Source organism: Morone saxatilis, unplaced genomic scaffold (genome assembly GCF_004916995.1).
Source record: "Morone saxatilis isolate NCDOM2014 unplaced genomic scaffold, NCSU_SB_2.0 Contig2, whole genome shotgun sequence".
Classification (NCBI taxonomy): Eukaryota; Metazoa; Chordata; class Actinopteri; family Moronidae; genus Morone; species Morone saxatilis.
Genome location: NW_023339762.1, coordinates 10907894 through 10931098, shown reverse-complemented (window position 1 = coordinate 10931098; position 23205 = coordinate 10907894). Strand labels below are relative to the sequence as shown.

The following is a 23205-nucleotide window of genomic DNA, read 5'->3' as shown; positions in this document are numbered from 1 at the left end:
TGTTCCCCCCACAGCTATTGATGGACAAGCCAGGCTTTTTAGATCTCTCTTGCATTTCAAAGGCGAGGTCAGGGATTGGGCTCAGAGGTCAGTGGGATAGTTGCTCTGCTGAGGTGATGCTGTTAGACACTTTATGAAGGCTGCTCAGTGAAGTGACTGTAGGAATGCAGCTGAGGCCCCTTTACAGGCATTTGCATAGAGATGCTAAGCTTTACATCAAATCTAAAGAGTAAAAAAAAATGTGTATTTACCATTTTTATGCATGTATGTCTATATTTTTTTGCTTGTGTTTGCATTTGTGTATCTTTTAGTTGTGGAAAGTACAGTACATTTACAAAATTACACAAGTACTTGCAGTTATGAATAGGCCTACTTGTACATTTAAGTATTTCCATTTGATGATGTAATCCACTAAAGTTCAAAGGGATTTCTTTTGTTCCACTGAATTCATTTGACTGCTGTAGTTACTAGTTACTTTGCAAGTTAAAATTGATATGATAAATATGATCAGTTTATAGAATATGATGCATTGCTATGGATTAAACTACCAGTGTATAAAATAATTACAAGAACATAAAAGCTACACTACCACATTAAAATGCTGCTGGTGTGTTAATGCACCCGTAATAATGACCCTGCACTATTTTGTAACAACAATATGGCTGTAAAATTGTGCATAATAATTATTTGTATTATTATTTTTAATACTTTTTTCCACACTGTTTTACAGCATCAAGTGTCATAAACAAATTCACAATCTAATGCAACCCAATGTAAGTTTCCTGGAACAAACACTTTGGAAAGCTATTATAAACCTCTTTAGTATGGCTTCACAAACTACCAGAGTTGAATCAACGTTTCTCAAACTGAATATAATTGCTTTAGCTAAAGTACAGTAGAAGTAATTGCATGGCTATTGTATTGAATTGCATTAGATAGTCATGCTATTGTATCCATCCAACATTGATTAGTTTCTTGATTAATCCTTTCATCTACAGAATGTCAGAAAATGTTGAAAAATATTTGTCACTATTTTCTGAAGTGACATCTTCAGATTGCTTGTTTTGTACAACCGACAGTCCTAAATCTAACGATACCCACTTTACAATCACAAAATACAAAAAAGAAGCAAATCCTCTCAAATTACTAATTGTAAATAGGGGATATTAATACTAATACTTATACTAATTCCCCAAACAATTAAACAATTATTGAAATAGTTTCTGATTAATATTCTCTTGATCAACTAATTGATACATTAATAAATATTCACAACAAATAAATGTTTCCATCTCGAATCTCAAATTTATTAGATCATATATTAAAATCTAAGATGTCACCTAAGCTGCACCCTGACATTAAATGGGAATGTATACATTTCTTGTGCATCATTTTAAGCCATATCTCTGTATGTTCAATATAAAGGTTGCAGGCTTTGAAAACTGTTCATCTGTTTAAAATATACATTTGTAATAGTGGCCTTTCAGAGAGGGCCTGTGGGTTAATCATTCATCACAGTGGTGATCAACCCAAACACTGCCAACACAGAGTTCAGCACACAGCACACAGCACTGGTGCTTCCACACCACTTACAGTTGTTGTTGTTGCTGTTGGCTGGCACATGAGAACCAGTAAACAAAATCTTGCAGAGATAAAATAGATGAACATGTTGTCCCCTCATTCAGAGAGGAAGAGAGACCCTTGGGCTTCTTTAATTGGCTCCCGGAGGAGGTTTTTATTTATGTGTTCAGTTGTGCCCCTTCCTGCTCCATTCCTCCTTTCTTCTTTCTCTCTTCTGCCGCATCTTCGTTCTGTCTTGTTTTTGTTGGAGCAGGACACTCGGTTTCCCCGGCCAAGCTAGGTCTCCAATTCGGGACCGGCCAGCTGCCAGATTAGTTCAGCGATGGGGGTTGTACGGTGGGGCGGGAGGGGGGGTTGTTGGCTGATGATGCGAAAATGAGAGGGAGGAGAGAGAGAAAAGGGAAGTAGGGAGGAAGAGAGAGAGAGAGAGGAGGGAGAGAGAGAGAGAGAGAGAGAGAGAGAGAGAGGGAGGGGGGTGGCACGAGTGAAGGAGGGGTGGGAAAAGTTTGGAAAGAGGGGGGAGAGAGAGCAAGAGAAGGAGCCAGCGTCATTGAGAGATAGGAGTCCGGGTGAGTTAGTGTGTGTTTGAGAGCTGAGTGGAGAAAGAGCTGTAAACATTTTAGCCCGGAGGCTGCACGGGAGGAGGAGGAGGAGGGATTTCCCCGACTTTGTGCGTTTTTCAAACTTTTTTGTGCGCTTGGAGCTGCACTCTGTGTCTTTCTCTCTCTCTCTCTCCTCTCTGTGTGTGTGTGTGTGTGTATATGTGGGAGGTACAGGCAGGGGCTATGCAAAGTGAGAGAAGTCGAAGGCAGGGGTAGGGGTGTACAAACCGTGGAAGAGAGAGAGAGAGGGAGCGAGAGAGAGAGGAGAAAAGTACTCTTAAGGAAAGGAACCATGCAAGTGGATGCTGTCTTCTGCGGGGTCAGGTTACGCAAAATGAGAGACTACTCCAAGAGCACTTCATCAGGGCTCACCCAGCTCAGAGAGGTAATGTGCATAGTTGAAGTGTGTGTGTGTGTGTGTGTGAGAGAGAGAGAGAGAGTGACAGTGTGTGTGTTTGCATGTTTGCATTACTCTTTTTTTTAAAAAGTCCTTCAAAAACAAAGTCAGTATTGTTGTAAATGTTGGGATTTCTTTTTATGCAGCATATTGAACACATGATGGTTGAGTTGATGAACTTTTTAATTGTGATAAATCGACTGAACTTAAGTGGGAATCAGACACATTATGGATCCATCTTCATGCATATGCATACTCTATTTTCTGCAGTGTAATGTATGCTTGACCTTGAATGTGTCAGTATGCATGTGTGCGTCCATGTACAGAATGCACCTCTCTCTGCTCCTTTAAAGAAATATGGATGGTAAATGTTAGGATGTGGTTTTGCCTGTGTTTCATTCTGTGCTGCTTTTGCTCCAGCTTTAAGTACACCAGAGTGTTGCTCAAGTGGCCGGTCTCAAACTGTCTGCACCAAGTCCATTACTGCTGCCCACAAGAGGCTCCTCTGTACCTCATTGCAGTATCTGAGCACACGTGAGCACACACACAGACATTCACTCAGTGGCTATCGGCTCTCATCTGCTTATTAAATGAAAATAAAGTGTAGATAGATGCTTTGGTGACCATTTGGATAACAGTCAGAGTGCACACTCAAACCAGCACATTCCAAACCGGCTTGTTGAGGGGGTCAGAGAAAAGAGGAGAGGATAAGTGAGATGAGCATTCTTCCCTGTGAACAAAGACTCCTCTTCATGCAGAGGTCCCAGGGCCTGTATTGTTGTGAGGCAGGGGTGGAGACATCTCCAGGGAGAACAGAGGAGTTCAGGTGGCTCCAAAAAGTCAGCGTTTCAAGGATGAAGAAATATGAATTTGTTTGCAGATTCATGACCAGGCATTATTGAAACCGTGCAATTGGGTTCGAAAGTTTTAATTTGCACCTGTAGTCATACACAGTTACAATGAGCAGGATAGTGAAAATGTAGTTAGTTTCATTAGTGTTTTCTCAGTTCAACACCTTCTGCTGTGTGCCCTTGTAAATAAATAAACAGGAAGTGATGCATTTTGAATTTCCAGCAGCAGTAACATCAGTTTCTTCATAATAGACAAAGCAGCTGTGACAGCCACAAACAGACACAGTTTTTTCATTTAAAATGTAACTTACTGTAAGAAGTTAATGTTCCAAGAGAAATAGAAAGGATAATGAGTCTTTACTGACTCCACGTGGAGTTCTCATTGTTAACCAACACAATTTTGTTTATATTTCTCAGCAGATTGCACCATTTAGGCCTACCAAACATCTTGAATGCATTTCCGACCTCATAAACATTTGCAAAGGTTTTTGTTTTATGTTTGGAACCATTGTGAAACTTGCAAGACCAACTTATTCTCTTAACTGATGTGTCATTACCTTACTACCATAAACTGACAACATTTGGTATTGCAGGACACAGGGAGAGCATTTAATAGACATGTCTGTTTTTTTAGGTAAACACACATTTTATTTACCGATTGGGCAAATTTATGTAAAGGCCTGACTTGCAACTAACGTGAAGCTTTCCAGCTGAAGCATGCAACCAGAAGAAATATGTAACATGTCGTTTGCATTTGCATGTTGCATGCATATAGAATATGTCCTGTATGTACAACTTGTGATGCAAACAATATAGGGACCTTTTATCGAACTGTGGCTCTACAGTGGCACTTGTGGTCAAAAACTCCACAGGGCACCTTTAAGTTGTCATAGCTCAACCATATGACTTCATGTGAGAAAGCAAAGGCTGTCATACCACAGTGCAAGAGGAATGTCTTCTGTGTCCAATAAGCAGTGACCCTTAAGAGATGGTTATCAATCAGCCAACATAATCTATCTCAGCAGCTTCCTCGGGCCATTTTAGTTCAGCCTGCTGGGCAATCATTAAACCCAAGAGCAAGATCCATAGAACAGGCAACACTGGAACATTTTTATTTTAATTCTTGATTACAAAAGCAGCTGAAGCGTGGGACAACATACTGTACTGCCTCTTAAATTTGGTGTTATTCTCATATTGGCATAAATGAACAGCTCCAGCAGGTCAATAGGAGATTTACTGACCACAAATCAACATTCCTCTGCTCTCCTGTTTCTGTCTTCCTTAAGGTCGTATTTACTTAACTGGGTATGGTTGAGAGTTTATTGAATTGAGACTGGCTGACTCTCTAGCGCTGTGAAGTGAAGGTTTATAGAGTCGGAGATAAAGAGACAGGGACAGTCTGTCTGCTAGTCAGCAAGGTTGTAATAAGGGGCTACAATCTTGTAAAGGGGCTCTGCTGTGGAGCCATTGTGCGTGTGTATGTGTGTGCTACTATTACACACAGTGGTCTGTCAGATTAGGTCAGTTGTTTACGTTCTGAGTCAGGGGCTAACTGTCTGCATTACCGCTGTGCAAGACAATGTGCACTGTGGTGGAAAACAGGGTATTTGTGACCTTGTTTCATCACTCAGAATATTCACACTCTCAGTGATTCATTTTACTCTCAGATACACACTCATTCGTTCTCTGGGCATTTTCTCTAATTGCACAATTTACTGTCTCTTTTTTTCTTTCACAACAAAATCTCTCTTACAAAAACTGACTAAAAACTCTTACAGTATTTATGGCATTCTCACTCAGTGCCTTTCTATCATTTCTCACATGCACACTGCCCTGACATATCAACACATGCAAAGTCTTACATCTACCCAGTGGAGGTTAATAGAATTTTTTATTAGTATGCATGCTTTGTAAGGAAAAAAAAAACTCAAACACTAAATGTTTAGTATCGCGACAAGTCAGTCATCTCTCACAACTGAATCGGCTTGTTAAATTTTTCTTGGAAGCCCGCTGAAGTGGAGAAATCGGTCTTGATGATTGGTATGAGTCACTAGAGTGCAAATTAATCCAGGAAAACAGTGTTTAGCTTCACGTTGACGCTATGGGCTCAATTTACAAGAAAGTTAACTATTAGATGCCCGTTTTTGCAGATGTGTCTTGTGTTCACTTTTTACAAACATGTACAATAGGCGTGCTCGTATGTTAATAGATATATTTATGTATATGGGTGTATATACAGAAGTCTGCATACATATTACTGTTGTATTTTTCATGGTACAACTTCAGTTGATCACATTTTCCTCCGTGGATTGAAAATAAATTATATGTGCATTCTTGCATGGTGTGTGTGTGTGTGTGTGTGTGTGTGTGTGTGTGTGTGTTAGAGTGACATCTGTCCTCTCTATTCTTTTCTGCTCAGAAAAGTGACAGCAGGGCTCTAAGAGGTTACAGCCCGTCCACCCCTCCTCTTACAGGAACTGGCTTTTGACAGGCACTCTGCAGGGCGGCCTGCAACTTAAAGACCCCACCGGGCCAATCTCCGGCCGTACCCGAGCTGCTGTTGTTGCCACGGTGACAGGCTCAGAAAGAATGCGTCCTGTGGGGACGGTGAAAGAATTCCTCTTGTTACAAAGATATGGTAGGGGGGTTATTGTCTGTGATGTTGGTAGATGGCCATGGGTTTTAGTCATGATCAAAAACACCCCCTCCCATCCCCACCCCACGCACACATGCATAGATGCGTGGATAATGCATACCATCTTAGACACCCGTAACCTTGCCCTTGTAGGAGTCAAACCAACACACATACATACACGCATGCATGGATAATGCATACCATCACATGGGATACTGGAGGCATTTATGCAGTTGGCAGCTGGCCATGGTTTTTTCATTAGATTCACCCTTAACCCAAACACACATACACACACTCGTTCTCTCACAGCCTTGCAAGCTGTTGCGCTGACTGGCAGTTTCACTCTGCTAAGTGTCTTGAGTTGTATTGAGTGTCCCGAGTTGGACCATAGCTTGAGAGAAAATTGTTGCTGCGACTCTAATTGGGACATTTAACAGGACATGGCAGACTGAATCCCTGTCCTGCTGCGTTGTTTACACAGATTACAGTACAGAATGTGAATCTTTATCAGTCTGGAGAGGGGGGGCAAAGACAGAGGCCGCTACAGTCTGATGGCAGGGTGTGAGCTGTGGGCTGGGAGAATCACCGCAGCAAACCAATGCTGTTGACATGCTGATGAAGACTGTCCAAAAGGCCAGTGTTTCCAGCTTGGTTTGGCTTTGCAGCTTGTGCCCACTGGCAACATGTGGCGGTGGCATAGACCCGAACACGCACACTCCAGAACACACACAAACACATGCAGGAAAACAGGCACAGACAGACTCAAACACAGACATGGAAATGTAGACCAGAACACGCACAGACACATAGATACAAACACATGCCCACACATAAACATCCACTGACATACTGTGCTTGCACGTGAACATGCATTTGCCATTTTGCTTTAACATCCGCAGCTTGGAAAAAGAACTTGTATGTGGGGAAGGCTGCCGTCTGGAAAGGAATGTCCATATGGGTTCAAAGTGTGACTCTAATGTGGCTGTACAGCTCGTTGATTTAGGCTCAGGTTGCCATGTTATAATGAGCATTCCAAGCAAAATGGGAAAAGGTTACCACATGCTATGTTAGTTTGGTTATGTGCAGAGTGTGTGTGTAATATTTGAGAGGGGAAAAACTGTAAGATTAGTGACCTTCAAATCATTTAAGGAGTTCTGGTCGACTTCTTCTCTTCTCTTCTCTTCTTCACCCATGGCTGAAAATGAGAGGAATTTTGTTTACCTGTCAATTTAGGGATCCGCTCCATAATGAGAATTAAAATAATGTCTGGAGGTTCATCCAACTGTAACAACTTAATGAGCAGATACTCCAGACACACTGCAGACACAGAGGAGCTTTGATCATACCAAATCATATCTAAACACTGTCTTGTTAAGTTCTAAAGCGGGGTGAGTGGTATTTATCTCTTTGTCTGTCTCCAGTGTAATGATGGTAACACTAATCTCATCCTTTATTATACTGTTATATAGTGTCAAGTTGTATCTGCTGAGCCTGGTGTCGTTTTTTTGTTTTCTAAGGATGTCTAGTTTGGATAGGGATAGGCTCAGTTATAAAACTATCGCATAATTACTTTTTTCTCCTTGTTATATTGCTCAGTATTTCTGATGTAATGCTGCTGATATTATTTTAGTCACTAGGCTGATCAGTAGACATGTTTGATCTTTGTATTTTCAGAAATGCTTAAATGGATTAAGATGACTTTCTTTTGCTTCATATGGTTGTTATATAAATACTAGAGCTGTCCCCAACTAAAGATTTTCCTAGTCGACTAATAATCATTGGTTATACCCAATGGCTAATGGCAAATGGCAAATTCATTATTCTGAATGTGTTGGAACCACCAGCAAGGAAAATTTTGAACAATTTATTTCCATACAGTATAAGCCCACACAAGTCTCGCCCGCCTCTGGTTCTGGTGCTCATTCTCCTATGCCCTCTCCTATGCTAATAGTATAAACAAACTTCCCCCTGTCCTTCGAGCTCCCATTCTGGGTACAGTCAGTTAATAGGACTGCTAAGTAGCTAATGGGAGCTAATACAATTAGCACATACAGCAGTGCAGCATTTACAAGAGCAAAGGTGTGTGTTACAATTGTTGCTCAAGCATGTCGCAGTTGCTCTGCTTTAGTCTTTGCCTAACTCCCTAAAATTCAAACTACAAACCATATTTTCCATGTTGAGTACAATTTGTCCTGAGGTTCCTGAGGAGATGACGATGAAAACACACACCCTTAGATCAGTTTAGTTTGGCTTGCTCCAGCTGCGCTAAACACCCCTCTTCATTTCACTCAGTTTTTTGTCCACTGGCGGTCTTGGCCCAGGCTCACAGTTGTCGGTCACGGGATGTGTGGAGGTCAAAAACGTCGGCTCTGACTCTGACTCTGGAGTTTACACTCCGGAAGAGCATTTTCCCAAGCTCTCGCCTCTCTCGGCTCCCCGGGGGATCGGCGGGTGAATTATAAAAATCTGTTTCTGTGCAGGCATGCAGAGGAGCGAGGGAGCAGAGATGGGACGGGGAGCTCTGGTGGGAATTCTCAAGCGGAACCCTTAAAATGTGAAGGGGGGAAAAACAGGAAGGAGAAGGAGAGGAGAGGATTTTGGCATTGGAGCTCAGCTCAGAGACTGCGGCTTGGAGGAGAAATGTGATCTGGGGCCCAGAGAATAATGTTAGTGCGCAGAAGAAGCCAGGTTATTGTTGAAAGGATCTGTAGGTCCACTCACTGCTGCATATTCACTGTGGCTGAGCCTGTTTTAGAGAGAATGTTTTTACCATTAGGCTTAAAAATCCCACATTCTGTGTCAGCACAATGTAATATCAGATAGCTGTAAATACTGCTCACTGTAGGGAATCTTTTTTTCCGGTGAATTATGGCGTATTCAATGGCACTTCCTCCTGTCTGTAAAATCCAGATCCTTTGAGTGTTGTTAACCGCACAGGTATTATCTAAGGTATAATACATGCCATGTCTGTCTCCTATGTTAAAGGGCAACAGGGTGAAACAGAGTGCAGCTGTGATTGCAGACAACAGAAGGTGTGTCTATCACCTGGCATATTACCTGTGGCTGTTTATAAATTACCTCATCCGTTGAAATTCATCACTGCCTGCCAAACAGCGAGGCTCATCGCCAGGAAGAGCTCCATGGATTCTTTTGTTTGGCAAGCTTTCCTGTCAATGACCTTACTTACTCTGTCAGTGATGATTTATGCTTGCTGCAACCACAGTGCTCCGACCACAGGTGCATCTACACCAAGGTCTTGTTTCTTATTGCTGGGTGAGCCCATGATGTGCGCTAATTTGTCTTTGGGTGGAAGGCAGCTGAAAACAGAAATATTTAAAGGGATATCAGACTTTTCAGATTCAGAATATTGTTCAACACAAATAGATGGAAATCTATCTTTGATTTGAAGTTTGATGCTATTCCATCAAGTGCATGTTGAGATGTTTCACTAAGTAAGTGAAAAGTTTGACCTGATAGTGTCACTGGAAGAAAAGTAAGAGAAACACCAAAGTCATTGTAATATAGCCACAAGGGAAGTTGTAAATCTATAGAAATTTCAGTCGGGACCAAAGTAGCAGATAGACCCAGCAACACCTGGCCAGTTACTGCATGAGCGTTGCTGTGACTGTCGGATTGTCTGTCCCTGATAGTTATAAAAATACCCAATTCCACTGTTGAATATGTGGTTTCAGATGATGTCCGAGGATCCAAGAACAACATTCGTTCGAAGCATGCTCAGGCCTTTAGCGTCATCGAATCTTACGATGTTGGCTGAAGCTGGAGAAGTGTTTCAGCTGCAAATGTACCAAATGTGGATTTTTGGATTTGTCAGAGGCAGTGTTGGATAGGGCTGTCTAGGCCAAAGTGAGAGCTGTTTAAAAGCGGGCCCTGGGATGAGTTGGCATGGGCACTGGCCTGTGGAGCCAGAGGGGTAATTGGGAGCAGACTAGGGATGAGTCAGGAGCTCTGCTGATGGGAGCTTTCTGTCTGTTGGGAGGAGGGGCTGACATGTTTGTGGGAGGGAGTCGAAGGACAGATGCTCCAACTCTGCAAGGAGACGAAACATGACACCCTCTCCCAGATGGGGGGATAGAGGGAGATTTGTTTGCTCTGCCTCCAAGACAGATTAATCCTCCTCCTCCACTTCTTTTTTGCTTCTCATTGGGATGATCTTGTCTTTTTCTCTGGTAGAAAGGCTCCCCTTCTCTGTATTGAGCTAGTTAAGTCCTCTTTGTATTTGTTGTGACGATGGGTAAAACCTGTGGTTCAGATGGAAGATTTCTTTTATAATTAGATTTTTCACCAATTCTGCACTAAAAAGCTTCCACAAATATTTTTTAATCATCTACTTTTTTTCACCTGTTATCAGATCGACACTGTCAAAGCCTGCCCCTTCAAACTCCTATTCCTAGAGGGGCTTATCACTTTGAGGACTTGAGTGCATCATTAGCCTGCAAGCTGCTCCATTTGCAGTCACTGGAATGTAGAATGGAAGCCACAAACTCCAAAGGGAAAGGGAGGTCTTCCCCATTAAAAGCCTGTGGTTAAACTGTTACAGGGTGGTCATTTCTAAACTCTGACAGGTGGAGCGAGTGAGAAGGACTTTTAGGAGGATTTTGCTGAGTTTGTCTGCAGTTTTCCTTCCGTTTGCTGCCATTTTGACCTTGTGGTAGTCAGAGCTGTCCCATTTATCAACAATGGACTCAAGTTCTTACTGTACAGGGTGAATTCCACAGTTCTGCAAACGCCTGATGACTTAATTTCAGGAGGGGACACAAAAGGTCAGTCTTACTCCCACTTCCTGCAAGTCGTATCACACTTCCTGTTTGTTTGTGGGCACAAGAAAATACATTTCATGCATAAGAAGGCTCCTAAATGGTATAGCATTCTGACCCTCGGTTGTGCTTGTGCACCATAATTACATCCACAGTGGCTTTCTCTGTAACCCCAATTATAATTAAGGTTTGTTTATGGATTTTCTGAGGTAATATTTTGGCCCAATCTTCCACGTCTCAGTGGAATATGCTGTAGACACCCGGGCCGTCAGTTATAAATGACAACCACAATAACAAGAAATGCTATATGTGTGTTGGTAGAAATACAACAATGGAGATGTGTGTTATATTTAGAGTGGATTGATAAGCAAAAAAAACACGCAGGGAGAAATTAATTGTTTGTGGTATCCCCGTCAGTTCCTGTCTGGTTCTGCAGCTAACCCAGTTTCAATACCGTCTCATGTCCATCCTCTCCTAACAATGGAGGGAGCAGGGGGAGAAGTGGAGGGGCAAGAGGACAGAGCACAGCAGGGCAGAAGGACTATCAATGGATTTGGACAGGACACTGTGCAGTGGGATGGCTGTGCATGCACTGTGTATATGTGTGTGTGTGTGTGTGTGTGTGTATTATGTGCTTGTCTTTTGTCCCTAAAGGCCAGATGCTGATAAGCATATTTACCACTGTATATCATACAACACAGACCCCTGTGGTCTGTGGTTGGATATAGAACGGAAAGATAAGGAAAGCCAGCTGATGGAAAAGTAATGTGAGCGAAAACAGAGAGATAAAGAGATGAAGATGAGAGAAGAGTAAACATGGTATGCAGGAAAAGTGGATTACATGACAGGATTCTAACAGGCTTTTCTGACTGTCAGTCTTATACATGGGCAGATACACATGCAGATACAGACACACATAGGCACAGAGTTGGCCTGTTTGGCTCATGTCCAAGTCCTTGCTATGAAATCAGCTTGGGAAAGCAGCAGGGGCCCTGAACAGGACACAGAGACAGAAACAGAGAGAGAAAAAGAGAGAGGGAGACTGCTGAGCCCAGATAAAATTCCATTGTTTATTTGCCCGACCCTCTCCTTCCCTCCCCTTCTCCATACATCCCTTCCTTCACCATCAACCCTTCCTTTTCTCCTTCTTCAGGAACCAGGCAAAACCTTGTCAAAGCCCCACCAGGTCAAGGCAGCATGTCAGTCATTGTGAAATCCCCATATCGCTCAAACCAAACAGTTAATGTCAGATCTGGCAACTCCACAGTGCTTGAAACAAATTGGCTGTACATGAATAATCTCTGCTCCAGATCTGCAGTAGGTAAGACATGGTACAGTTCAGCATGAAAGAGAACGAGAGGCTAAGGATTAAAAACCAGTCCCCCTCTGTCCTTCACTCCTGTCCTTCACTCCCTCTTCCATCATACTTTTGTTCCCGCAACTCCAAGACTGAGTGGGAATGAAAGAGAGAGAATGAAAGGGAGAAATAAAAGAGCGAAGGACAGGGAGGAAAAAAGCGGCCAAGTTTGCCAGAAAGAGCTGGCTAAATGTGCAGCGGTGCGTTAAATTGATTGCAGGCGAGGCTTTGGCACACGATATAGTGAACCACATCTTGCAGGGGATAGGGTCCTCAACTCAGCGTGGGTGCAGAAAGGAAAAAAAGAAAATAAATCATTATTTTCTTTCCACATTTTAAGTTATCATGTTCTCTCCTTGTCCCAGTTTTACGTCAAACCTCGCTCGTAAGGATGGCAAGTGGTTCAGAGACTGCCTGTTTTTGGTTTCTTTCTGTTTTTTGTGTGACTCCTGATAACTGTGAAATGCAGCGTGGGATGTAAGCGACTTTGCCCTTTTTAGGTATTTCTAAATGACAGAGAGAAAAAGAGAGCAGTTTGGATAAGAACAAGCAAGGAGTGATGATGTCATGGTGTTAGCTGTTTCTGCAGGGCTGGACAGAGGGATGGAGGGACAGAGGGATGGAGGGGAGGATGAAATCTTTATGAGAAGCAGCTGTTGGGGAGCGGCGGGCAGGCAGGCCTCCAGAGCACTAAAGCAGCAGCCAGCCAACAGCTCGCTGACAACAACTCAAAGGCCTGATAAAACTAGCTACAAAACACTGACAGCACCACCTGCATACAGTGTGATAAAGCAAATTCAACTCCAAGAGCAAAACATTGGCTGATTATCACCCAGCGTTAACACTAAGAGATAATATTTGGAGCTTAACAAGCACAAAAAGCTCAACAACTAAGATACAAACCCCAAAGGAATATCGCTGTCTGAGCTGATATTGTCAACACGTACATTGCATTGCACTGCAAAGAGTATTAGAGTATAAGTCCTGATAACAGAGGTGTTGTGAGCCAACTCATTCAGTAACTGACACAGCTTGAGAAACAGCTCATCGTGGAAAATTTGGTGTGTGTGTGTGTCATCACATTGCCAATGAATGAGTCCAAGCTGATTCCGGCCTGTTGTGAATCCAACATTGTATTGGTTCAGTATGAGAAGAACCAGTTAGAGTCATCTATGAAAGGACTGCAGGGACTGTGCGTGCCGCTGAGTAATAGCCGTGCTGGCTAACGCACTGTACGCAGTAGTGTGCCATGTCTTTGTGAATCAGGGATTCATTTACAACTCTATGACCAGACCAAGGTCAAATAGCATGTAGTTTACACAGGGTTCTAGATGTATGGAGCTTCGAGTCAATGTTTTGGTCTCAGATCTGTCGCTTTAACTTAATGGAACTTTTCAGTTTTTTTTGTCATACCAGGTACATGGCTTTACTGATGGCATTTTCATTGGACTGGGCTGTTTGTTCATTTGTCCATACCTTTCATCAGTTGGCCCAACACTGATTCAGAGTGAATGGTGGTGTCAAAGAGAAATCATTCAAGTCCAGTTCAGGTTTGCTGTGGTGGTGTGAGTTTATTAAAGCATCCTGGTGAACTTACATACAGATCTGAGTCGGTAAGCTGACCCAGAGCAAATTAAATGAGGTACTTTTATACATAGACCAATGCACTAGATAGTATGTAAATGGAAGCCGTTGATCAGGCAACAGACGTTACATGATAAACATCAGAGTCAAAGAAAGTAAGGCAAAAGGTAGTGATCAGACTGAATGTGATTACCAATGGAGACAAACGGCAGGTGTGGGGGTTTGGTAAAGGGGGAAGGAGACAGCAAGAATGCACATTTAGTATATGAAGATCAAGGGACCAAGGGAGTCGGCTGCCACATGTCATCTGGTTAGCAATCAGTGGGATTGTCAAGAAAGTTAGCAAAAACGTTCATGGTCCCTTAAAGTTTGAATCCTAATGCAGTGGTAATTTGCAGACGCCTCTTCTTTTGCCACTAGCAGGTCAAAATTTTCAGTTCACTATGACAGGACACTTCTGAGATTCATTGAATTAATTAATAAATTCCTGAAGAATACCTGCTCTCCACTGTCCACTTTACTGTACATTTTTAGAATAGGTGGTGCCCGTAGATAACCGAGATCCTATTTACTACAGCAACACAAAACCATGCTTCAGCCACTAAGTCTAAACAAACAACATCCCTCTCTCAGTAGTATATGTGAGTGCATGTTTATAAGAATCTGTCCATAGCCAGATACCCGGTGTCCATCCGCTGATACATATCTCCTGCAGGGTTGGTTATGCAACTGATGCTTGTCTCTGATGCCCTGCCACTGACCCGACCGCTGCTATCTCTATCTAGTAAAGGCTTTAAGGCATTTAGGATCATGTGCTGTTCACCGACCACCAAACATTTTCATCTGAGGTTGGAGGTTATCCTTTATTAAATATATTTGTGTAATGTTTTTTATCAGACAATTATTAGGTACAGTTAATAGGTCCAGGTCAATAGTTATTTCCATTATTTTCCACTGCCATCTTCTCCACCCAGCACTCATCCACCCAGCTGCCGATGAACAATACCACTTCCACTTCCTCTGCTGCAGTCTCCGCGGCCTGTCACACCTCACAGGGCTAAGGCTGAAGGGGGCCGGGGAGGTGGAGGTCTTTCAGGTCGCTGTTTCACGTGATGTTTTTATTGGCCTCAGCAGATGGCTTTCCTCAGCCTCTGCATTGTTATGGTGGCCATCTTGCTCTGGGGGTCAGGGTTAACAATAGTTACTAGTAGCTGTGGGAGACAAAGGCCTTTTCGTGGCTCCCGGAAAGAGTTTCCTCAGTAACCGTGCGCTGTAAAACTGGCAGTGCTGTCAAATTTACTGCTTTAACGAGATGCGAAGACACTGCGGCTTGTCAGGTTCAGGCGAGTGCTGGGAAGCACTTTCTTGCATGTATGAGTCAAGTTTGAGATATGTTCGGGCCCAGTAAGTCAGAATTGTGAGAAAATACCAAATTACCATTTAAGGCACTAGAATCTCGACTGAACAGCACTTTCTGTTTTGGCCTTGAGGCTCCAAATAATAAAGTGGGACAGCCTAAAAGCCTACACTGTTTTCATAGCGCAACAGTATACTTGTATTATTCTTTGCAATATCCACTTTCCTCTTTAGTTTTGACAACCCTGTCTCCCCAACCCCCCTCTCCTCTCCGATTTGCTCCCTCTCTTCATATCTCCCATCTTTCCTCTCCCCCTGTGATATGTAACACCCTTCCCAACACAGAAAAAAATCTAACTGTAAAACTAAGAGGCTCTATACATTCTTTATAATCCCCCTTGCCCACCCCCTTTCCATGCAGGATTTCTGGTCTTAATTTCGGTGCTCGGTTTTAGTAAGGAGAAAAGAATCAGGAGGGGGAGGAAGGCCAAAAATTGGTTGATGTTTCCCCACAAACATGTGACCTCTGCTCTGCTCACAGCTGAAAATAATTTGGGCCTACAAGCCGGTGGCTGGCTGACGCAAACCCTCCTCCTCCTCGCTCCGGGGGGCTAGGTCTGGGACTGATGGGGGACTAAAGACAAAGCAATGGAGGGCTGTGATCAAAACTAGAAGCTAAAAGATGACATATTATTTTACACCTCGTCAGACGAGACCAGAAATTTTACGCAGTGTCCATTTCTTCTTTCATTGTGGAAGAGAAAAAAGTACAAGCCCAGAATAATTCCAAAACACTGGACCCAGAGGGACAATTAGGTTGTTAGCTTAGGGAAGAGTTCAGCTATTTGGCTGCAATTCTTTTACGTAATCTACCGAAATTGTCATTTTTTTTCTGACTTCCTTCGCTGCCAGTTGGGACAACAATTTGTGGAATTTGGCTCACTTAGGCTCACATAGTCTGGGGGCAAGGGAGAGAAGTGTGAGGGTTAGATAATTCACGTTTATTGGGAGAGGATTGGAGGGGGGGTTTGGGCCAGGCAGTGCTCAGGAAATGTTTAACGGCCTACGGATACCCTAAAGTATCCCTGCACATCTGGTTGAAGTCACATGCACACACAATCCACGGTCTGGAGTATGGGCAGCTTGGCAAGATGTGTAGATCTATGTAGGTGTGTTTTTATATGAGGTTTTGTGTGTGAGTATGCAGCTGGGTGGCAAAGCATATATTAGTGTCTCTGAGAATTTACTCAGAGAGAGAAAATGTGTGAATACCTGCCAACAGGAGTTAACCCTGACTTTTCCTCCTCTCTTGTTGTGTTAACCACATCTGTGCCAGACAGAGGCTAGGCCCTTCTGCTCTATGCCAGCTACCAGCTTTTATAGGCCAAGTGATGAGCGCTGAGCAACAGCGGCTCTAATTCAATGTTACACACGAATGGTCTTGCTAGGTTCCAACGGGATCTGGTTTCATTATACTCTGACAAATGGACCAAGTAATATTTTCAAACTAGCCAAGCATGTCTCCTTGGCACTATTTGCCCATAATGAAGAACAGAGGCAAATGTGTAGTGGAGAGGATCTGAAGTGCAAAAACAAAATGTGTTTTCTGTACTTGTCTTGAAAATATTCCAGAAATCTGTTTTGGCAAGTGCAAAAAGATGAGATACTGAATGATAACCTAAAAAAGTCGAACTGATTGCCCATCTCTGGCTTTCAGCTGCCACTGATATTTTCCTAATGTAACTTAATTATATTACAATGTGGCGTTATAGCATATTCCATAAGTTTTCCATGGCATTATGGAAGCTGGAACCTAATGTGTGTTTATGGCTAGCCACTGGCACAGAGCTTTGTTTTCAGCTGTATCCTCCATTTACTAATCAAGTGGGTACTGCCAGTTTTGGGGAGATGCCATGCAACCTGTGAGGTCTGTTTCTTGGCAGCTTGGTTCAGAAGTGAGTTTCCCTACCCAAAATGAGAGGTTTGCGCTATTTAGTAGTTTACATTCACATACTATAGTTCCCTAAGGGAGTTCTGGGGAAGCTGCTTTTCTTTTGACCTAACTATAATTTGTCAGTCTATATGTCTGCCTATTTTTGTGTATGATCTTAGGTTTGACATATCCTAAATGTATGCTCTGTAACTGAATTGAATTGTAAATGTTTTGCTTTGCAACTCCATGACCTATAAGCTGAAATATAGGTCTGCTTTGCATTCACATGTGTTTCAACAAACTTTAACCATCCACACAATGTACACACCCCATTATAAAATACATTCTACTAACTGACTGTGTCTCTCTTTGTGTGACTGTGCAGGATGCCAGCTGCTAGCACCATGACTGGTGGGAGGGCCCTGCTGCTCTGTACAAACACTGACAATTGTATCTACCAATCAGTCAACGGGTAGGTGTCTCAAAAGATGATCAGATTTTTTTTTTTTCTGATTCAGGTTATTCCTATTAATCAGTCATATTCCTTTTGTATGTATACATAGACCAGATGCTTAACTTGCTGTTTGAGTATTTGATAACCTTGGATGGAATTACCAGTACAAATAATCAACAACTGCATTAAAAGATCTGGTTCATTGAGAGGAAGTAGAACATGTAAATGGAGGAGAGAAGTAAACTGCGACTTCCAAACTGCATTGCAGTAAGAAACAACTGACAAAAGGTTTCACATCTACTTTTAGTTTCAGTTAATTACAGTATAATAACCTTGGCGTGTACAGCTATTTCACTTCACTCTGCCATCTTACACCTCTACACATTCTCCATCACATGTCGCTTGGGCCTAAACTGGACTCTTCCCCTAATCATCATACAGTCCTGTACTGCTCTTAAGCAAGCTTGAGACACCCTTTTTCATTAGGGTCAGCTGTATAACAAAAGCAGGGCCAGAGAAGCAGAGTAGGGCAGAGCTGGCCATCTGGCCTCTGGCTACTGTTACTGCCCCCCTGCTGCCACTGTCTAATGCCACTCTATGGCCACTCCCTTGCAATATTCATTAATGCTATTTAGATTATAATGAAGGGATTTCGGTTTGTGCCAGTGTTTGTGCCTATTGTCTAGAGGGATATTTAAATGTCTGTTGTTTTAAAGGTCTGCCATGTTACTGTAGTTACCATTGCTAAAAAGCTCAATACTTATATAGTATAATATATAATACAGAAGTTGATATCATGAAAATAAGTTAGGTGAATCTCTCTTTTAAATCTTCACCCATTCTTCCCATTTCAAACCATTTCTCTGATCTGCTGTGTTAGCTCAGCTGGTCAGCGATGCTTTTGTGTCCTCATTCTATTCTCATTGACCCTCCTGTCTATGCTCCACCTATCCTTGGCTGCGGTTGAAAGATGAGCTTTCCATACTGCCCATTTTTTTTATATCTCTGTTTCTCTTTTAATCACAAAAGTGCTTTTTTTAGATGGAGGAATTACAGCGTTAATCTCCTTCTCCATCTACTGTACTTTTTCTGTAACTCCTTCGCTCGACCCCCCCTGCCTACTCCTGTTCTCCTTCACTACTACTCCTTTTCTATTTGACCTAGTTTTTTCCCCTCTGTTGCGTCAGCTTAATAAAAACTGCTGTTTCAGGCGGGGGATATGAAAGGAGAAAGAAAGGGGGAAGGGAGAGGAGAGGGGCCAAACTAATAAAACCTGCAGCAATTTCGAAGATAATTATTTGGTTTCCTCGTTGGTCATAGTAACAACATCAAGTTTTTTCCTTCTCTTTAAAGGTCTCTGAGGAAACTTGAATCAGTAATTTCCCCCAGAGATTTCCTCTGAATTGCAGACTGTTGGTTTTCACATCCAGCAATGTCATCAGAAGTCACCCAGCAAGGCCACGTTTCCTCTGTTTGTTGGAAATTCAATCATTTGATGAATGGTCTTTGGGCCAAATCAGAGTTTTGAGGGTTGGGAATAGAAAAGAAAAGATGCACGTCTACTATTCGGCCTCTCCCCTCTTCTGTGTATACTTTCATCTCCTCTCCAGAAATAGCTGTGTGTATATCTTGTAAACTTTGACCCCCAAACCGAGAGTTCAAACAGTCATGACCCAGTAATCTTCCAGGAGTGACTCACAGCTGAAACAGAGGCACCAAACAGACGTCTGAGTTATTTTAACAAGAATTCTTGTTTACCCCATTAAACAAAGATCTATTTGGATGTAATTGTAAGTGCTCACGTTGCGTTGCAAATTTTAAGAGCTATGGGGAGCGCAATGCTACATTATATACACTAAAACAGTGCAATATACTCTTTCCCTCTGTTTGTCTGGTTTGAATTAAGTACACATCAGTTGGAGCATTGGCTCAGTGTTTAGCACTGTCCCCTTACTAACTCTTTGCATGCTTTTCCTGTTTGTTTGAGTTTACTTTTGTTCCCTTACCCACAGTCCATATATTGTGATTGACAGGTGACCTTCCTGCCTATTAATCTTGAAGTATGCCTCAGCAACTTCAAGATTAATTCAATTTATTTGGCCTGGATTTATAAGATAGTAGTGTAAGGGAAACTATTTTAGTTCTTATATTGTAGTCCTGGTTTGACAAATTAACTTGTTGCGCTGAATTAAACTAGTTTCAAGCACATATATCTTGAGTTTTAGTTTTTATATCAATTCTTTTTTTAATAGTTTTCAGAAAGCATTTTAAGCGGAGCCTGATTTATATACTACTTTCAAAAAATGTGACTGTATGAAGTCATTTTTGCTTCCCCTCAGTTTTTAATTAAATGCTTATTATCAGTGTGTAAGAGCAATGTATGTTTAATTTATTTGAGTTTTAAATCTAATATATTATGTTTTGACACATATGGATACAGTACCATGTGTTTGCTTGTGTTCTCCTCAGTATAGAATTCAAGTTACTTCTTGTATGTTTATTAATTCATTCATTTACTAGCATATTTTTGGTAGAATACAGGATGTTTAGCTTGTTCGTGGTTTGTTTGCAAACCTTTTAATGGTTAAGCAAGTATGTCAAGTATTTTTCTATGTGTGGTTCTTTTCCAGGCTCCAGTGCTGTGGCTTGAAGGTCGGGGAGGCTCCGTCGTTGGTGGTGCCCCAGCGCCAAGAGGTGTGCGGGTCACCAGGGGACAGAGACAGGAGGGATACTGCTGTGTCCACCAAGAGACCCCTCTCCCCCCTACTCAGCTTGAGCGACAGCCCGGGTCCTCCACACACCATGCTGGCTCACAGGAGAGCCTCCACCACCAGTGACCCGCGGACTCCCAACATGGAGAATGGGCTATGTGGCAAGCTGAACCACAAGAGCCCAGCGGGAGGCAAGACTGCCAGCATCCGCGATAAGATCTCACAGTGGGAGGGCAAAAAGGAGCCTGTCCCACCAACTTCTACAGGAACATGTCCACTGAGCACGACGCAGAAGGAGGTTGAGACAGTGAGGAAAAAGGAATCCAAATCTTCAGAAGTCCAAAGGACAGATAGCAAGAGGTTTGTCAGCTGGGACAGACAAGACTCAGGGAAGGAGAATGCTGGAAAGCTGGGGGATTCGAGGCCTAAATCTCCAGAAGGCCCAACAAACAAGGACAGAGAAGTGATCCTAGAGAAGGGATTTCGGGTTTCCAAGCCAACAGAACAACCCCAAGACAAGAAAAGTGTTTTAACTCATGTTAAGAAACTGGAGAAGGCAACAAAGGAAGTTCCTGACAGACCTTCACTGGCATTTCCAGGGAATTATTTCTGCCCTCCTTCAAAGGAGGAACTGGAGGAAACAGAAAAGAGAGCCAATGAGCCCATTTTTGGGACTTTTGACGTGGTGCGTCCTGGCGGGTCACGGAGGAGGAAGGAGGGGGATCCAGAGAATGTATACAGTGAGCCAGGTGCTCCATCTATAAACCCTCTACCAAAACCTCAGAGAACCTTCCAGCACCATACACCCCCCACTACCCCAGCTTCAGGGCCTGGCTCGGGGAAGGGAAGAAGGAACTTACCCCCTTTGCCCTCCATTCCTCCTCCACCTTTACCCACATGCCCACCACCTGGAGTTTGCAGGAGACCCTGGGCTGACAAACCCCGGGACAGTAGTAACAGGTAAGAAAATAAAAGAGAATATGGGCAGCTTTGATTAGTTCTGATGAGTTCTTGATGTTTGTTATCATGCTAACGTGCTAATTAACACTAAAGTACGTAAGTACAGTTTTTCTTGTTGAGTGGAACATGAGTGTTGGTAACAATTTCATCATCCAATAGTTGCCAGACATTTCACTCAAAAACACAAAAGTCAACCTCATTGCAGCAGAAAACAAAAAGTCAGGGGGTCATCAAAGTCAGTTGGGTTAGTGCTCTGGGGACCATGCATTTCTGTACCAAATGGCATAACAATCCATCCAACATTGAGATATTTTAGTCTGGAACAAAGTGGACAGACCAACCAACCAACCAACAGAACAATATCTATCCGCTAGCACATCATCACCAAGCCATCTCGTCTTCTCTTAACCCCAATATATTGTTCCCTCAGAATATATTGTGTCCTCTAAGCCTTCCCCAACTAAACACTGAGGTGAACAACATCTCCCACATCTGCTGTAAATCAAAACCAACAGTGACATCATCCTGTTTCTAAATATCCCAAAAAATGAGCTCACTGGTTGGATCTGAGGAATGTACACATCAACTCAACTCATTCCTCCTTCCAAAACTTTACTGGAAGGGGAGAACAACATACAGAGGGGTGTGAGTCATGTGAAAGAGGCCACTTTCCTTTTAGTCTCAACAGTAAAAATTATTGTGCAAGGCCTTCGGTTATCACAAATGAGCTGTCAGGCATTTATTTAGCAGAGTTAGACTTTCTAAATGTAAAAATGTGTCTACTTGTAAAGTGTGTAGTCTGATCCAGAAACATATTCTGCCAAGAGCAATTAACATATTCAAGAGTCTTCTAAGTAGTACTCGCATTCAGATGGTTACAATCAAACAAACAAAGCGCTGCAAGGAAACCAAGAAATGTGAAGTATTGGAGTACATCTATTGTTCACTTTCTCCAGTGGTCTGAATTCTTGTTTGGAGCTTGGCTTGGATCTGTTACATTCCATACCATATGTGGAGGCCTCCCTCTGCTCATGGGTGCTGTGTCGAGCCCTTTGTTTGCCAGGCTTTCTCTCTGTGAGTGTCCATAGCAGTGTGCTTTTTTGTGTGCGTGAACAAATATGCTGAGTTGTCAGTTTATTAGGTGCATGTAGCTTCATCCAATACAATGCAACTGTTCTGCAATAAATCCTACTTTTATAAGCTTACAATGTTCAGTTTTTGTTAAAACTCTGTCAGAAAGGGGATTCAGCTTCATGGTAATTTACAATGCTTAACTTGACTTATATATTAGGGACAATGCACAATAGTTGGCATCATTATGATGTACAAGTGCGAAATGGGTTAGTTTTCATATGTGTCAGGAAGGTAAGATTTTGCAGGGAGCTTGCACTGTTTGCAATGGGATTGTAGCAAGCTCTATCTAATAATGTGCAACTTTCAATTGTATGTATATGCATGTATGTGGGGACACATGCAACCATGGATGCTTGTGTGCATGTCATTCTACTGGGCTTTAATCTTTGGTAGTGATGAAACACATGTGGTCATTCAGATGTGGCAACTAGAAAATGGCAACACCGGTTTTCCTGCTTGGCATATTAAAACGTTTTTTAAAAGCATGAACATGAACACACATTCACTCAGAGTCATCAGTCAAAAATCCTTCCTTCCTCTTCTTCTTTTGTATTTGGCGTGCAACTCTTCTAAATCTTTGTCATGGCCTGTCTTCCAGGAAGTCCTACGAATTCGAGGATCTGCTCCAGTCGTCTACAGAAAGCTGCAGGGTGGACTGGTATGCTCAGTCCAGACTGGGCCTAACACGCACTTTATCAGAAGAGAATGTCTATGAGGACATAATAGGTAAACAATACAACTCACACTTCAATTTTTAAAAAATCAAGTTTCTGACATGTGGTTTCAAAGTTACATTATCAGATTTGGAGGCTATAAACTGATTTGGATTTGCAAAAACTGTAAAACATTTTTAAATACTGTACTGTAGGTTGTCC

General features: G+C 42.5%; 1 protein-coding gene across 2 annotated transcripts in view; it reads left to right on the top strand.

The window, feature by feature from the left end:
* The first annotated feature begins 2128 nt into the window (after positions 1-2128).
* Positions 2129-23205, top strand: part of si:dkey-82f1.1 (DENN domain-containing protein 2A) — a 32813-nt gene continuing 11736 nt past the window's right edge. Inside the window, exons 1-4 of one of the 2 annotated variants that reach the window (XM_035665128.1) lie at positions 2129-2568; positions 17457-17543; positions 20156-21196; positions 22929-23056. In XM_035665128.1, coding sequence (XP_035521021.1) covers positions 17458-17543; positions 20156-21196; positions 22929-23056 — 1255 coding nt within the window. In that variant the 5' untranslated portion in view covers positions 2129-2568; position 17457. Of the gene's footprint in view, positions 2569-10616; positions 10848-17456; positions 17544-20155; positions 21197-22928; positions 23057-23205 lie in introns of those variants that run through there. The other variant, XM_035665129.1, reaches the window with a different exon arrangement.